Here is a 17742-nt window from a genome sequence, read left to right as displayed (position 1 = left end):
TGTTTGGTTGATCGGTTGGCTATCAAATATAGGAGAAAAAATCCTCCTATAGGGTTACCGGTTTTGGTAAGTAACATAACCCACCTAACACTTGTGGCATTTAGAGCTCATTTGGAGGATGGCGTCATAGTTGAGGTCTTTCTCCCACACACGTGAGCATTTATGGCATCTTTTATTATGTTTTTGGGCTATCAGGTTGGCCTGTATATCTTGTGGAACACTTAAAGTAAATTTGTAATTATGGCTTTACTCGTTTCATTTTGAAAAAATGAGGTAGTTAGGTCTCATATAAATAGAGAAGACTCCACCCATTTTCATTTCATCATCACACATTACATTCTTTTCCTCTGTAAGTGAATGAGAGCTAGTCTTTTTTGCAACGGCCAAGATGTGATCTTTATCGGTGCAACCTTCTTGTGGATGTGATTTTTGCATGGAGAAATTACTTTGGGTTTGTAAGAAGTGCCATGACTAAATGCTTAATTATTGTTGAAATCTTGCTACATTATTGCATGTAAAATTGTTCTCTCTAAGGCCTATATTCTTAATGTGAAAACCCTAAATTTAATTTCTACACTTACAAGAATAATAGTTAGGTTTTAAAAGAGGATGCCCTAGCCATCCCCCCTTACTCCATCACGGTCCATCCCTTGAAGTTTAACCCTAACAACTCCATTAAACCCTAGTAAGATAAGGCATTTAATGATTAGTGTTTTAATCATTAATAAAATTTCTTAAAAGTCATCTTCTTTTTCTCTCCTAGACATCAAGGGCAGGTGCCAGGGTTTCTAGGGCTGTTTGATGCATTAAAGTGAATTTTGTAAGGACGAGTGTGGTTCATAAGTTTGGATTTGCATCTATAAATTGTTTAAAAGCAAAATCTAACATAGTGCATGGTTGTACCCTCCTAATTAGGTCTGATGTCACCTTCTTTTTGCTGTTATGAATATCTCACAGCCATAGAAATAAGTTTCCTAGCCCTGTCTTAGTCTCTATTAAAACATATTTGATCCTTTGTTGTTGAAAATCTTTAGAATAGCCTTTCTTAGGCTGCTATATGACATCGAAAACCCTTTCAGTGCATATTATCCAATCCATAACCTATAGCATCCTTGCTCTTGGTGTAAACATAGAGTATTTGAACCCTAGTATTGAAAATCTAGGTCATCTCAGACCTTCTGAAACTTTTTCCAACATAATTAACCTTTATTTATCACCATGAGCCATAGCATTAGAACATCCTTTAGCTGATTTAGGGAAACCTCCCTTGCAGTTTAATTCCATTAAAGAGCAGGAGAAAGATTGTTGAGGTAACAGTGGCAACTCTTTCTCTTGTTGCCATAAGGCTTGGCCCTTCCCATTGACAGTTTGCAACGGGCCTGCTATATTTTGCAAAAACGGGCCCAAAAGGCATGTTAGCTTGCTGGTTTTCTGCATTTTTTGACAATTTTGCAGGTCTGAAAGTACATAACATTAAAGTACTTGTCTACTTATAGTCATCAATCGAGGCGTCAAAAAACAAAATCATCTTATGAATATATAGTAGTGCTCTGTGGAACTGAAGTTTTATAATGCAGAGTTCCAAAGGTTCTCAACATCCTAAAGTGGATGCTGTCCCCCTGAGTTTGCACTGTTAACGCCCAGATTGCATTTGGCAGCTAGAGGGTTAATTTCCAACTTGATTTCATCAAACTAGTGGATTTATGAGTCCATTCAGAGCTTCCTATGTTTCAACTATGTCTATAGTATTTACTATAAGTTCCAGCAAATTTTAAGAAATTCGCTATTTTTAATGATTCTGCTACTTTTTAAGAGCCAATGTTTTCGGGCCAGTTTGACAGATTGAGTGACATATGCTTTTTCATTGTGAGCTCATGAGTGCAATAAGACCCTTTTATACAACATGCGATCTGGTGCTACTTTTAGCAACATCTATCTTTAGACATTGTATTTATACCAAGTTTTTCCATGGGTGTCATCTTGGTATTCTTAGACTACTATTTCATTTGAGAGGTCAGTACTATTTTTGGCAAGTCTATATTTAGCAAGTGGTAATGCAATCTCATGCTTCCAATGTGCAGCGTTGGACTTGTTGTCCAGTGTTGATTTGGATAGAGAACATGTGTTTTGGTTGCCAATGGTTATCAATGGATCACAGTTGCAGGATTCTTGGAGACATGTCAGCTATGTCTTGGCATAATAGAATGCTCATGAGGTTTGGTTGACTGGTGATGTGGCATTCATGACATCACCTAAGATGACAAATTGTTATTCTAGGTATCCTTGGTCTCTTTGGAGGTTCAAGTTGACTTGATTTACATGTAGAGCATGAGCTGTTGCAATTATGGGAAGTTTCAATTCGTTCCACGACTTTTCCACTTAACTCTATCCTGGAATATCCCTTTAGATATTGGCAATCATGAAAAAGAATATTTGGATGCATGAGGAGTTCACATGCTTTCAATTTGTATGATTGAAGAGAGTTGTGCATGCATGAAGTACATGGTTTATGGCTACATCTACTAGTGGAGCACATAATTTAGAGAGGGACTTTATACACCATGCAAGGGATTGACTAGATGGAGTTCAATGCCTTCCTTATCTCACACATCTAGAGTGCATTGATTGGGAGCTTCTTCTTTCACACTTGTGGAATGATTTAGAGAGGTTTATGTGTGGGATTGGATTTCTTTTTAAAGGTCCAAGAGCTCTTCGCAACTATCATCTTCCATCCTCCCCAGTCATGACCAGTGTCGATAACATCCCCAATTGCAATGTGCCAAAAATTTGCAACTTTTTGACTAACCAATTTTTTAGCAACCAAAAAAAAATCGCATTTTGTTCTGTAAAGTAAACATCACACAGTTTACTAAAAAATCATGATTTTCCCGAATTTTTGTGCTCTTTACTAAAAATCGCGATTTTTTCCGATTTTCGCACAGTTTACCAAAAAATCGCATATTGAGTCATAATGCATTTTCTAAATCATTTCACTCATCAAGTTGTAGTTGAGGGGCAATTTGGAGTATAGCTGAGGTTTATTGCGTAGTGTTAGAATCGATTCCTCATGTTGGGCAAGTAGGTTTGTCTAGGCCCTACTAATGCTATGTAATTAATGGGAATGTTAAATTCTTAGAGTAAAAGGATCATTTTACTTTTTTTCAACAATACCATTAATTGTTTCAGAATGTTTGAGAGCGGTTCCAACCAATGTTACCAGACTCGGGATTGGCAATAAATCAGCGAGGCAAAAGAGTGAAGAGTTTTAATCAGATCGGGAAAAAATTGATGAATTCAATAAATAAAGATATACACATATATTGAATCATTGTTGATAATATCGCCGAGAAAATATCGCGATATTTTCTGTTTTGAAAATATCGCGATATTTTCTGTTTTGTTTGAAAATATCGCAATATTTTCTGTTTTGAAAATATCGCAATATTTTCAAAATATCAGCGAATATCGGAAAATATTGGGAAAATATCGGCTATGTTTAAAAATTTGAAAAAATTATTTTTTATGCTTGCCGATATTTACCGATATTTTGGCGATATTTTCGTCGATATTGCCGATAAGATATTTTCTGGACCCTCGCCGATATTTTTCCGATACCGATATTTTCAACACTGTATTGAATTAAACAATAACAAACAAACAAACAACATTCTTCATTGATATTCAATAAATTCATGTCCAAACAATGCATAATATCAAATAGATGTCCAAAATATCATGAATGAATAAGTATCTCATATATGTTATGAGTCCAAACATGATCCAAAGTACTGAGTCCTAACTCCTAACCAGTGACTACATAGAACTAGAGCATCTGCTTCTAAAAGTTTATAAAACATTGCATACTAATCAGTTAAAAAGCAGTAACTAAAATCTCTTGATTGCTGCTGAAATGATACGATAATAGTTTGGTACTGAAATCTCTGACAGAGCACATGTTGAAGCTAACACTGGAGCACATTGCACACTATGCCTCTATTACACTACGACTCTATTATGCAGCGTAAACTGAAACCATGCCTCTATTACCTTCTTAGTGTATGAGTTGCGGGCCTGAGCAGTGAGAAGAGAGTTATGAACCGACGTTTAATTTTTAACCTAACTAAACCATGCAACAAAAAATGCAGGAACCCTAAAAGTTAAAACCCTTGCTCGCCGAGTTGAGGGCTGAAAATCACCTCAGTCGCTTAAATCACAATTAATCAGTGAGTCACAAGTCAAAATCGTGTTGACCACGAGTCAAACTCGGTCAACATGAGTTTGACTAACCCAGAGTTGAATCAGATTGTTTGAGGGAAAAGCAAAGTTTGACTCGCGATTAATCGTGAGTGATCAGAGATTCATGTTCTATTGGTTCCAACCTCATTGGATTTCATATGGAGAAAGAAGAAATTTAGATCCCACTCAAAATCCAACAAACTTAACAGTTTTCAGGATTTCAGGATTTGGGAGATTGCAACGTTTCCATTCAATTCTATCATATATGAGGGATATGGAACTAGCATTAATCAAGAGCAACAAGCCCTCTATATACCTCGATGTTGGTGCCAGTGACTATTGAATTCCTTTGTCACGACCCTAGTAAAAATGTTCCCATCACTCAAACAAAATATTGATAATGAGGGTGACATTGATGATGAGGGTTCAGGATTTAATATCAATTTTGATGTATAATTTTTATTTGGCATCCACTACATCAAATATATTAGTGCTTTCTCCATATTTATGTGCCAATGTGTTTATTTGATGTTGTTGTTGAATTATATGTTTATAATTTTGAAAAAAAAAATGAATATATTTTATATTTTTTAATGTTTTCCATGGCTTGCTGATTTTTGCCAATTTCTTTGCAGATGTTTCTGAGAAGATGTTTTATGGACCCTCCCCAATTTTTTGGCAATGCCAATGTTGTCAACACCAGACATAACAAAAAATCCTTCACTGCATGCCAGACACTGAGAAGACCCACCCCAAATAGATTGTGTCTATGGTGGATTTCAAACCTCTATGCCAATATATCAAAGGGTTCTTCTATACATTCAGCTTTTGAATTTTTTCAGTTGTTCAGTCTGTGTAATTTGTGTGTGAAGTGCTAGTATTGCTACATTCAAGCCTTTCTTCTGAATCCCTTTCACTCAAGGTGCATAATCTATTTCATTCACTTACATTTTCCCATGAAAATTTATAAAGGAACTAACCCCAATCTATGCGCATTTGTTCATGAATTACAATATTTACCATGCTCTCAGATGTCTTAAGGTGTTTTAAGGGAAGGCTACCGTACAAATTTGTTTATGATGTTTCTACGCAGATTTTATGCAGAAAAAACAGGACACAACCATCTTAGGGACACCTTCAATCAAATTTAGCAAGCAACAGGAATAAGCTTACAGTTGTCACTCTGATCTGCTCTCCTTTAGTTGCAGATTTGTGTGATAACACACCACAAGGTGCATATTAGTTTTAAATACCAACTCTATCAGGAATTGGTGACGTAGAGCAAAATGTATTGCATGCTAGAGCAATAAGATTTTGATATGATCATCCATATATCATCATTCTCATATCAATGTATGATTTATGACTATATGAATTGAGCTAATTGAATTCCAAATTGTGTTATTTGGGATTTCATTTTGTTTAACATGATTCATTAACAATAGCATTACAGTTTTTTCTATATTTTTACTTTCTCAGTGGGATAAGTGAGAAGGTTTGGCATATATCCTGTACTATGCCATCACCATCCTCTCTGTAACCTCCTAAAATCTTGGCAGTCACTCCAGATATTCCAAAACTCACTGCCCTATCCACCATCCTCCCATCCCCAAACCTTCGTGATTCATAGTTTCTAATGCATCATGGGCTAGCAAAGTCAAGCAGAGAAGGCCATAATATACGAATGGCTAGCATCATATAGATCTCTAATGGATTTTTGGCTAGGATAATCAAGCAATAAATGGCCATAACATACAAACGGGTAGCATCATATAGATCTTGAACATTTTTGCAAATTCTTCAAACCAAAAGATCGCAAAAGATTTCATAAAAAAACACAATGTTGACCATAAAACAAACAAGGAACACAAAAGTAGCTATTTCAAATTCATTCTAAGAAAGCATGATTTCTAAAAGAGCACAATTCCAAATCAAATCAGCGTTTCAAATTTCAATTGCCCAAACTGACAAGGAAAATAAGTTAGAGAAAGCATACCTTGTAGCCACCATCAAACATGGCACGAAATGCATCTGATGATGCAAGAAGTGCAATTCTATGAGCATAAAATCGTTTGCCTGCATTGAAAAAATGAAAGTTGATCCACTTCAAAAACAAACTCTCTAGCTCATTCCTTGAACTCAGTGTCCCAATCATTGATTCAACAAGACCTAAATCTAGAAATGTAATGCCCACTATAAGAGCATTAAAATTCCTCTACTGAAAATCTGTCCAGGTTATGATACATGTTATAAAACAGCATCAAACTTCTTCATTATTACCTTCAATAACAAAACGAACATCTGATAAAGTCTCATTGTTCACAAACTGTTCCCCCAAGTATACCTGCATACGTTCTTCATTAGAATGTTAAGTACTTCTTTGGGTAAAGAAAGATAAAAATGATCATAGATACAGGCAAGCAAAGATTAAGAACTTAAAATGCAGAGAGAGAGTAAAGGTTTTGGCATTACAAATCTCAATATCAGCATACAAAACAGGCACACATGGAAACATCCAGAGACAGACAACACAGTTCAATCAGTCAACATACTAACAGTTCTTAGAATCTAACATCTTTCCCAGCGCTGGTTTCACTTATTTCTGATTTTGTTTCTACAAAAGGTTGTACTTGTCATCCTCAATATAGTGAGAAATCTGTGCCGCATCAAACAGAAGTAAATTTTGAATGTTTTCATACCCACACAAATGACATTTAGCACATTATAGAAGGATAGGAGAAACTGTCCTTCAGAATAGATTTAGAATTAAAGAGAAACCCACACCACATTGATATGTGAGTTTCCTCATTGGACCACCATATGAAGGGTGAGATTTTAATTTTCCCGTCAGGGACCAATTCTAATATAATATATTTATCTATGCATCACAAGTCTTTAATAACATAAAACCTAGCCTAAGGACATCAAATTTCTCAAATAAACAAAACTACAGCCACAAACTTGAAAATAAAAATGATGTCGGATGCGAAGAAAATGTTAGAAGATGCTTCAATTGATGGCTGAAGCCTATTATAGTAAAGGTTATTGCAAACAATTGGATGAAGGATAAAGAGTTTCAAGGTATAAAAAATTTGCACTGCATTCTTTCAATAGAGAAACCATTTCAAGCAATATCAATTATACTAGCATTCCTGAAAATAATAAATCCCCAAATGGCCTTTCACTACAGAGATACTTGCCTTACACATTTACTCATCTTAGGTGTGACTTGAATTACTATAGCATGCATGAACATCTTGAAGCCTAGGTTTCCAAGAGAAAGCATTTTTGAACTTTAATCAAGGAGAAGGAGAGCAATGGCCAAAAAGTCAAGTTTACCTTTGACAAAACTTGAATACATATAAGTTATATGCTAATTATCATTGATGCATGTATAAACTACAAACATCATCTTACCTACCATACACTTCCCGCAAGTATTAGTCAACGATTGCATCACCACAGATAAGGATCCACGAGAGGCGGTTAGTCCATGTCACGAAACACACGGGGAGCGTTGGTTTATCCAATCTCCAACAATCTCCTCCCAACGCAAGTCGGGTGTGTATTGAACTCGTGACCTACACTCTAATACCACTTGTTGGGAATCACGATTGTCGTTAGACCAAAACCCTCAAGATCCACGAGAAGCGAATAGTCCATGTCTCGAAACACACGAGGAGCGTTGGGCATTTGGAAACACATCGAATGGGAGATCAGAGATCGAATTTTTTAAGAGAGCATTGCAGCAGTTGTCGGAGATACTCATCAAAGGTTAGTTCTGGTTGGAGATTTCTCTTGATTCAGGAATACTCAGCAAAGGAGGCAGAGAGAGATCTGGGAGAGGCTACGTTGGGCAGCGTAGGCTGACATAGAGGCAACGCAGAGGCTACGCTGGGCAGCGTAGGCTAACGCAGAGGCAACACAAAGCCTTGAGGAGATCTGTATTTTTGCTGGAGAGGTTGCGTTCTGAAGCCAAAAGCCGGGGTGTGAGACCGGGAGGACAAAATCGAAGAGTGGCGTTGTCCCTCGACACTGTAACGTTGTGCCTGCGCAGAGGTGGCAAAGGACTGGCCATTCTGTGGATGGATCAGTCAGGATCGCCAGTGACAGTGTGAGGTATTTCTCACTAATCTTCTGTGAGTCATATTCTCTGTATTGGATAGCCAGCAAGGCGTCCAAAGATTGTATTCAGAAAACTATTGCTTAATAATACAAAACCTCAGTTGCTGCACCGGTTTTCCCACAATAGGTTTTTCCGGGGAAATTTGTCCAAAAACGACTGTGTAGATGTGTGTGATGATTATTTTTCTCCTATGTTGTATTTAGTTTCCTTAGTTTTTACTTGTGTAGGTTGCAGTGTATTTAATTCGATATTTGTCGTAGCACACAAGAAGTAAATTGTTTAATTGTCGTAGCACACAAGAAGTAAATGGTTTAATTGTATTCAGAAAACTATTGCTTAATAATATAAAACCTCAACTGCTGCACCGGTTTTCCCAAACTAGGTTTTTCCAAGGAAATTTGTCCAAAAACGATTGTGTAGATGTGTGTGATGATTATTTTTCTCCTATGTTGTATTTAGTTTCCTTAGTTTTTACTTGTGTAGGTTGCAGTGTATTTAATTCGATATTTGTCATAGCACACAACAAGTAAATTGTTTAATTGTCGTAGCACACAAGAAGTAAATTTTTTAATTGTCGTAGCACACAACAAGTAAATTGTTTAATCCAATTAACAATTAGAAGAATTAACATTTGTTGCTGCAGTAGGAATCGGGTAACCGATTTTTCACATGATATCAAAGCACAAATCGTGAGAAGAAGACATCAGAAGCAAAAAGGAAGAGGAGTTTGAAATTACTGCAGAGGCAGCAATTCGAAACCCCAACAGGCAGCGCAGTCGTTAGGCTAGAGGGTCGAAGTTTTGAGGAGAAATAGATTTCTCTGAGTGAGTCAACAAAGAAATTCGATCTCGAGATTGAAGCTTTCCAGAGGCAAAAGGGAGCTACATATTTTTCCTTGCATAGCAGATCTTCAACTTGGATGCAAATATTTTGCAGCAGTTACTGGCAGAATAGCGTCAGTGGGAGAGAGAGAGACATTGTTGAGGGAATTCTTCCTCAGAGGACTTCCAGCCAAGAAGTTAGATTTCTCAAGTGTTGAGCAGCAGTAGAGAGGAGTTGATCTACTAACTCCAGCAAGGAGTGTGTAGGCTAGCCTAGTGCTACGCAGAGAAGAGACGAGGTAGTTCGACAGTTCGTTGGCAGAGATGGCAGTTAATGGGTTGCGAGATCAAGATCGGTTGGAGGGTGCATCCAACTATGTGATCTCGAAGGCAAGGATCTCATGCCTTCTCGATGAGAACGATCTAAAAACCTACGTCGACAGTGTGGTAGTTGTACCTACGGATCCAGATTTGCTCAAGAAGTACAAGGTTGAGATGGAAAAGGCAAAACGATTGATCCTCGACAAGGTGAGGGATCACGTAGTGTGTCACATTGTCGGCAAGGATACAACCCCGCAGATGTGGCAAGCATTGGCCACACTGTACAAAGGATCTTTGAAGCAGGGGAAGATGTACTTGGAGCAGAAGATGAGATCCACGCAGATATGCAGAAGGGGGAACGCATTGATCCGTCTCTTATGAAGCTTCAGAAGATCCAAGACTCATTGGCAGTTGTGGGGTCAACACCTCAGCCTACCGAGATGATGAGGCTAGCCCTGAACTCAGTCTCAGAAGAATGGCAAGTGTTTGTCCAGAGTATCTTGGGCAGAGACAGATTGTCAAATTGGGAAGGAATGTGGGCCTCTCTTCAGCGGGAAGAGATGAGGAAAGACTTAGTCAAGTGCAAACTTGATGGTGCCAGCAGTGGAACGAAGCCAAAGGAGGAGGAAGAGAATGCAACCCTTGCATCTAAGGGGCAACAAGAGAAGCAGAAGAAGAAGAAGAAAAATGTTTCGAAGATCAAGTGCTTTCGGTGTGGTGAACTTGGTCACTACGCTACAGCGTGTCCTCTCAAGAAGAAGGACAAGGACAAGAAGCATGATCCAAAGGCTGCATCCACACAGATCGAGGAGGAGGAGTTTGCCATGATTTCCCAGAGGTGGGGTGATATAAAACTGTAGTTCAAAAGAACTACAAATCAGTAGGATACTTGAGGAGTCCACCTCTTGGATCAATACCTTGCTACAGGAGCCCAGATCAGTTGTAGCAGGATGGACCAGTGTCAATTGATGCAGAGGAGTGTTGGAGTGACAGTTGCAGTGGCCAGGAACCCCAGAGACTAAGCAGTGCCGAGCTAGAATTGGTAGCAGTGCAGTTGGCACAGAGCAGAGTCAACAGTAGCGCAGAGACTTCAAGGGGTCAGCGTAGAGACTAGCAACAGTCAGAAATCCAGCAGCAGATGCATCATACTGAACACATGTTCAGTAATCTTGGATCTTTTTCATTGCTGATGCAGTAGCAACAGCAGTTGGAGAAGGTTGCAGTGCAGATGCAGTGTTGGCAGTGCCAGTGCCAGTAGCAGCACAAATGCAGAATTTGAGAGGGAGTTGCAGTACAGATGTAGTGTTGGTAGTGGAAGTGTCAACAGCAATGCAGATGCAATATTTGCGCAGTAGTTGGTGGGCAATGATGTCAAACATCAGCAGTGCAGAGAGAGATGTTACAGAGAAGGGTGATGCTTCAGCGAGTTGCATTACTAGAGCACATTCCTCGCTAAGAGGGAGTGTTGATTTCCGGTAGCATCAGATGTGCTCTAAGCCTCAAAATTTGCAGGGGGGCTAGGACACATGTATTTCACAATACCTAGAAATTGTTTTGGGAAATTCCATCCATAATCAGTTTTATTAAAATAATTAATTATTTTTAATGGGTGCCTAAGTCTAAACTTAGGAAATTAAACCAAAATGATCTGAGCCATTGATTAGAATCTAATCTGGGTCGTTGATTACTCAACTGGAGGATTATAAGGACTTTGATGGGAATTTGGAAACACATCGAATGGGAGATCAGAGGTCGAATTTCTGGAGAGATGAGCGCAGCAGTTGTCGAAGAGAAGTTCCAAGTGATTTCTTGCAGTAAGGCGTAGGGATAGTTTCGGTTGGAGATTTCTCTTGATCCGGTAATACTCAACAGAGGAGGCAAAGGGAGATCTGGAAGAGGCAATGCAGAGGCTACACTGGGGAGCATAGGTTGACGCAGAGGCAACATGGAGCCTTGAGGAGATCTATATTTTTGCTGGAGAGATCGAGTTTTGAAGCCAGAAATCGGGGTGTGAGATCAAGAGGACAGAATCAGAGACTCTGAGAGGCAAAACGAACAGCAGAAAGAGTGACGTTGTCCCTAGACACTGTGATGTCGTACCTACACAATGACTACGCAGAGGCAGCAAGGGACTAGCCATTCTATGGCTGGATCAATCAGCATCGCCAGTGATAGTGTGAGGTATTTCTCACCAATCTTCTGTCAGCCATATTCTATGTATTGGATAGCTAGCAAGGCGTCCAAAGATTATATTCAGAAAACTATTGCTTAATAATACAAACCCTCAGTTGTTGCGTCGATTTTCCCACACTGGGTTTTTCCGGTGACATTTGTCCAAAAATAACTGTGTAGATGTGTATGATGATTATTTCTCTCCTGTGTTGTATTTAGCTTCCGCAATTTTTATTTGTGTAGGCTATGGTGTATTTAATTCAATATTTGTCGTAGCACACAGCAAGTAAATTGTTTAATCGAATTAACAATTAGAAGAATTAACATCACTTGCTGCAGTAGGAATCGGGTAATCGATTTTTCACGATATTCACTATGCCATGCCGAGTACATGCGCTTCTAACACATGCATGTATATTTTTGGTACATTCTATTTCCAGCACACTCTAGTTTTGGACGATTCTATTTTTAGAGATTGCAACCAATTGCATGTATTTTGATATCTACAACTTTTGGCAAACTCACTATTTTTAGTAAGTTTTTTATTTTTAGTGGTTATTATTCCAAGTTGTGGTGGAAGTAATGCCTGCAACTTCTAGGTTCATTATATTTTTCCACATCATCCTCACTTCCTAACTTTGGCATGTAGTATGTGACTTGATGACGAGTTAGCATCTCCCCTCAACATTTGTAATTTATCAAGTTTGGCAAGTCTAAATGTCATGGTGACAAGTGGACTTGGGTGCTTGATTTAGGCATGATACAAGTGCAATCTTGACAAAATATTCAATCCACAGTTTTAGCAATCACACGGGGAGTTTACCCTACTTCCAGGTCTATTTTTGAGATATTAATCGATGATGTGTGCTAATAGGAGAGTGGTCCACATCTGAGATATTTTTGGAATTAAATTTCTTCACCTCCCAAAAAGGAATATAGCAAGAGAGAGGTAGGAAGCTCTAATGAAGTTATAACAGAGTTATAATGCTAATAGGGAGATAGTGTTCAGAGAAAAGTTGATGGAACACCAAGATGACCAAATCAAATACAATGACTACTTATGTTATCAAGATCACACAAGAAAGTGATGAGTTTTATTAATCTTTAGCAAATTCTGCAATTAATAAATATTACCACTGCTTACCAAACAACAGCAAATCTTAGGCAAAATATTTCTTCACCTCCACAAGTCGATCTGACCACTAGAAGGCTAACAGCCCTCCCTCTGCAACCTAACATGGTCTCTCCTACAATTCGCACCGCTATTCCAGCAATCTGTTGTGAATTGATCAAGGGTTTCCCCACATTGGGGTTTGTCCCTGGCTGACGCCACACCTTGTGTCCTCTTGTCTTGGGTTGTCTTCTAATGTTTATGTTTATGTTCTATCTGCACTTTATTATCATGTTGATGTGATTACTAATCTAAATATTGTCATTAAGCTAATGTGAACAATTGAAGTAAATTGCTCTAAGCATAGAACATACCAAAATTCCCTGGCTGATGCCACACCTTGTGTCCTCTTGTCTTGGGTTGTCTTCTAATGTTTATGTTTATGTTCTATCTGCACTTTACTATCATGTTGATGTGATTACTAATCTAAATATTGTCATTAAGCTAATGTGAACAATTGAAGTAAATTGCTCTAAGCATAGAACATACCAAAATTAACACCAAGGAACCAATAAAGTATTGCTACTACAACAAGTCTAATAACTTATCAAATTATGGGTATGTAATCTCAAGGTACGTATGTTCAAGAGTTCTTTAAATTTGCAATATATATCTAAATATTAAATGATTCTTGCTTATAGGATAAAGATTATAATTTCCAGATGATCTAGAATGTATTTTCTAGGGTTTACATGCAACCTAGAATGTCAAATAAAAGGGTCTTACTAATGTTTGAGAGAATGAACAGCTCCCTCCTATAGGGTTTACATGTAACCTAGAATGTCAAATAAAAGGGTCTTACTGATGTTTGAGAGAATGAACAGCTCCCTCCCACTTGATTATGTAAAAGGTCTAACTTAAGAAAATTAAATTATGTCCTTGGTATCACATGTTGTGCTTGTAAGTATGTACTACAGATGATGGCTTAACAAACACTTCAAGGAATCCTTACCAAGTTTTCTAAGGAATATCTCCAGGTATGTTTCAAACCATACACATTACAAGATTCTCTTAAAGGTATGATCATCTTATTTTTGAAGTTTGCATTACATGACTAACATCGTTATGTCTAGCCTTGAATCATAAAGATTCTTGTTTAGGGTGATTCATCTTTTGATAAATCTACCCCACTCCTATTCTTCACTGATTTTATAGAACCCTAGCTAGGTTCTCTGGAAAACCCTAACCTAAGGGTGTGCTAATGTTAATGTCTGAAACCCTAAAATTGCTTAGGGATATTGAGAAATGGTATTTGAAGTTTCTTAATTTTGCTAATGATGTCATATTTCGGGTCTTGGTATGATCATGAAAATCCTAACTTGTTAGGGTTGAATGATGTTTATCTAAGATACCGAGCCTTTTAAATTTTGGAATAGTAGGGTTTTCTTTGCTATGTTATGAAATTGTAGATGTTTACGGGTTTGGTTAGGTCGTTGAGCAAAACCCTTATTATGTATTTAGAGTCCTAGGAATGAAACCTTAGGTATGTGTCCATTTGGTTGAAACCCTAGATTGTTCTAGGTCAATATATGTCTAATGTATTAATGATGTTTGACATATGATGTGCTTATGATATGCTGATGAATTTCTAGATATATGTGTTGACCTAAGTATTAATGGTCATGAGTCCTAGGGTTTGGAAACAAGCCACAATCAAATTTTGATAAAACATATTAGTAGTTAACTTCTACAGTATGTATAACAATCTGAGATCTATTTATATAATGATTGTTGATGTTGAGAAAATGAAATTCTAGGGTTTTTGGAGTTAAAACTTAGTAAAAGTAAAAATATTTGATGTATAATGACAATGTGATAATTTGAGATTTGTGAAATCTGAGTTTTAGTTGTGATTTATGGGTTTGCAACTAACCCTAGTGGAGGGTGGTCATGTTGATGACTAAGTTGTGATTGGTTTTGATTGATTAATTCTCTTCTATGAAATCTAGGATTTGTATGAAACCCTAGTGGAAAGTCTAACATGTGAATTCTAAAAGTCGTTAGATTCATTGATTTGATTTGTTTCAAGGCTTTGCTATATGAAGGAACTTGTCGTTGAAAGAACATTAAACCCCTAGATATAATAAGTGATATCTTGTTGAGCTATGAATGTGATTTAGGGTTTGTAACTAAACCAGGGCAATAAGTTGAAGTATTGAAGTATAGTCTCTTGTTGATTATGCTTGTAAAGTCTAGATGCTTCTGTTGTTATAAGTTTTTTATATGGCTAACTTCATGCTTCTATGATTTTGGTTGTACTTGTTATCTAAGTTGTGCAGGTACATCATCTTCGAGTTGGTGAAGATGATCATAAGTAAAATTGATGTGATAAGCATGATATATGAATGACTCTGATAAGAAGGATGGAGGCCATGAACGATTCTCCGATGACGAAAAGAAGAAGTTGATCTCCCTAAGTTAATAGGGAACCTGGATAGAAGAAATCTCCCTGAATTAAGAGAGAGCCTAGATAAATCAAATCTCCCCAGTTGAGACGGAGAGCATAGTTTTGATTGGAGAATGAGAATATGTTGTTGTATATGAAGTAGAAAATAAAATTGTATGATTGAGGAATCTTCTGTCAAAGATTCGGTTGATAGTCCTACTTTGGAAGCTTGAAAAGCAACATCAAGTTGTCTAGAAGACCCCAGAGGATTGTATTTGATTGTGCACATGTGAAGGTATATTACTGATTGGGGTTGTGTTTGTACAGGTAAATCTCTCAAAGGTTTTGATGGCATGCTAGTTACCAATCACTTTGATCAAGAGAGATTTTTTGTCCTTGATCTGCTAGATCAAGGAGTGTTGAGCCTTTGTGAGTGAAGCATTGTCTGGGAGTACGTCTGGTCGACACTTTGTGTTGATGTCTAGGTCCCAAAGTTGGAAGGGCGGCGTTGGTCATTGAGCTCTGACACGCACCTGGATTCTAGGTTGACGATTAGCAAGTAAGCTTGATGGTACCTAGAGGGGCTGAAAGCTTGAATCCATCTTAGTCCTATGAAAAATCCTGAATCTAACACATCAGAAACCCCTACTGCAATTACTGGTTTACAATCTCCTACTTGATCTTTACATTAACAAGTTATTTAATTGCATAAACATCGAAGCAAACAATATTGCATCCTTCACAAATATACAGATCATATACTTAAATAAAGAAAGCCAATAACACAAGGGGCACTGTTATTTTTGGACAATCGTCCCCAGAAAAACCCAATTCGGGAAAACGGTGCAGCATATACAGGGTTTGTATTATTAAGCAGATTTCATGAATACAACTAGGGTGCCAAAAATGGCTCACCCAACAAAGAATATCCTCGGCAGTAGTACCTCTATCTAGAGACAGATATTCTGGCAAATCAACAAAAGAATGATCAAACCCCATAGCAACTCTAGCTACTCCTTATGCTGGATAATGAAAGTTGCTCCAAGCATTGCTCTAAAACTACATCACTCTTCCAGGAGTTGTGTCACCCTCTCCTGACTCAAAATCTGTTGATCTACTCCCAGTCTGCCCCACAGAATCTCCCCATCGCTGCCTCTGAGGCCCAGCGTCAGCCTCTGCGGCTTCTGCGTCTCACTGCATCGGTCCTGTGCGTCAGCTTTACACTGCGCTACCTCTAGGGCCTGCGTTGTCTCTCTCTACACTGCGCTACCTCTCTGCTATCTATTCTTCAACCTCGGATGACAATCCCTTACTGAACTGCCCCTCACTGCAACCCTGATCACTAACTCAATTTCCTCAGCAAACCTTGCCCCAAAAAATCGAATTCTTTGATCAGTTGATGTGTCTCCAACTGACCCTCAAGCCTCCTCTTATACTATTCTTGTTGACGAATCAACGGCCAAGATTAAGTCCCTAATCAACGGCTAAGATTAAAACAAGCTTGATCCTCGTCACTTAGAACTTTCTCACGCATATTTTATTAATACACATTAATATATTTATTTTCCTAAGTTTAGACCTAGGAACCCATTAAAAATATTAATTATCTTAATAACTCATCATCTAAGTGGAATTTCTCCAAACTATTTCTAGGCCTTGGAGATCTCATGTTCCTTAGCCTCTCCACCAACTTTCAAGGCTAGAGCACATCTAGTGCTACCCAAAATCAACACTCCCTCTTAGCGAGGAATGTGCTCTACCAATGCTTCACCATAGAAGCATCATATTAATCCTCTGCATCGGTCCTCTATTCTGATGCTTGGCCTACTGCCCAACATCCACTGCATTGTTGCTTCCTATATTGTTGCTCATGACACTACCACTGCCACTGCTACATCTGTACTACAGCTCCCTCTCAACATGCTACATCATGATGCCCATAGCACTGCCACTGCTAATTGTTGCACTGCAACTCAGTTACCGAGAAGTAAGTAATTGACTTCACCAAACACTGACATCCTGGTCAATCTGGAAGCCTCGTGATGTTGAAGCTACCTCTGCTGCTATCCTGTGCTCCCTCTACTGCCACTGCGTTGTTGCAACCTCTTTTGTGCCTCTCGCACTGCTGCAACCTCCAATGCACTATTACATACTTTTGCACTCTAGCACTACCTTGCCGCTCCATCACACCTTGCTCCACCCGACACCTATCATCATGCTACTGTCTTTAAGGGCTCCCGTAGTTGTATGTGATCCAAGAGTTTGGGCACCTCAAGGATCCTGCCCAGCTTCTGTAGTCCTCTCGACTACAGCTCCAAGTCTCCCCACCTCTTCTCGAGAGGCGCATGAGCACTCATGGCACAATCGTCATCAGTCTTGACATCCGCTCCACCTTTGTTGGAGCAGCCTTTGAGTTGGAAGCTTCTCCCTTGCCTTTCTTCCTAGCACACTGAGAGGCATAATGTCCCAGCTCTCCACAATTGAAGCACTTGACCTTGGAGATGTCTTT

General features: G+C 38.4%; 1 protein-coding gene across 1 annotated transcript in view; it reads right to left on the bottom strand.

Moving 5' to 3' along the window:
* The window catches only part of LOC149148819 (ARM REPEAT PROTEIN INTERACTING WITH ABF2-like), a 206550-nt gene that overhangs the window by 26813 nt on the left and 161995 nt on the right, over window positions 1-17742 (bottom strand). Inside the window, exons 14-15 of the mRNA XM_089438663.1 lie at window positions 6517-6580; window positions 6233-6312 (exon numbers count right to left, since the gene is read on the bottom strand). Coding sequence (XP_089294789.1) covers window positions 6233-6312; window positions 6517-6580 — 144 coding nt within the window. The remainder of the gene's footprint in view (window positions 1-6232; window positions 6313-6516; window positions 6581-17742) is intronic.

This window comes from Pinus tabuliformis, chromosome 9 (assembly GCF_031772625.1).
Source record: "Pinus tabuliformis cultivar Carrire ecotype Pingquan chromosome 9, CPIR1, whole genome shotgun sequence".
NCBI lineage: Eukaryota > Viridiplantae > Streptophyta > Pinopsida > Pinales > Pinaceae > Pinus > Pinus tabuliformis.
Note: the sequence above shows the minus strand (reverse complement) of the source record. Positions and strands in the feature narration are given on the sequence as shown.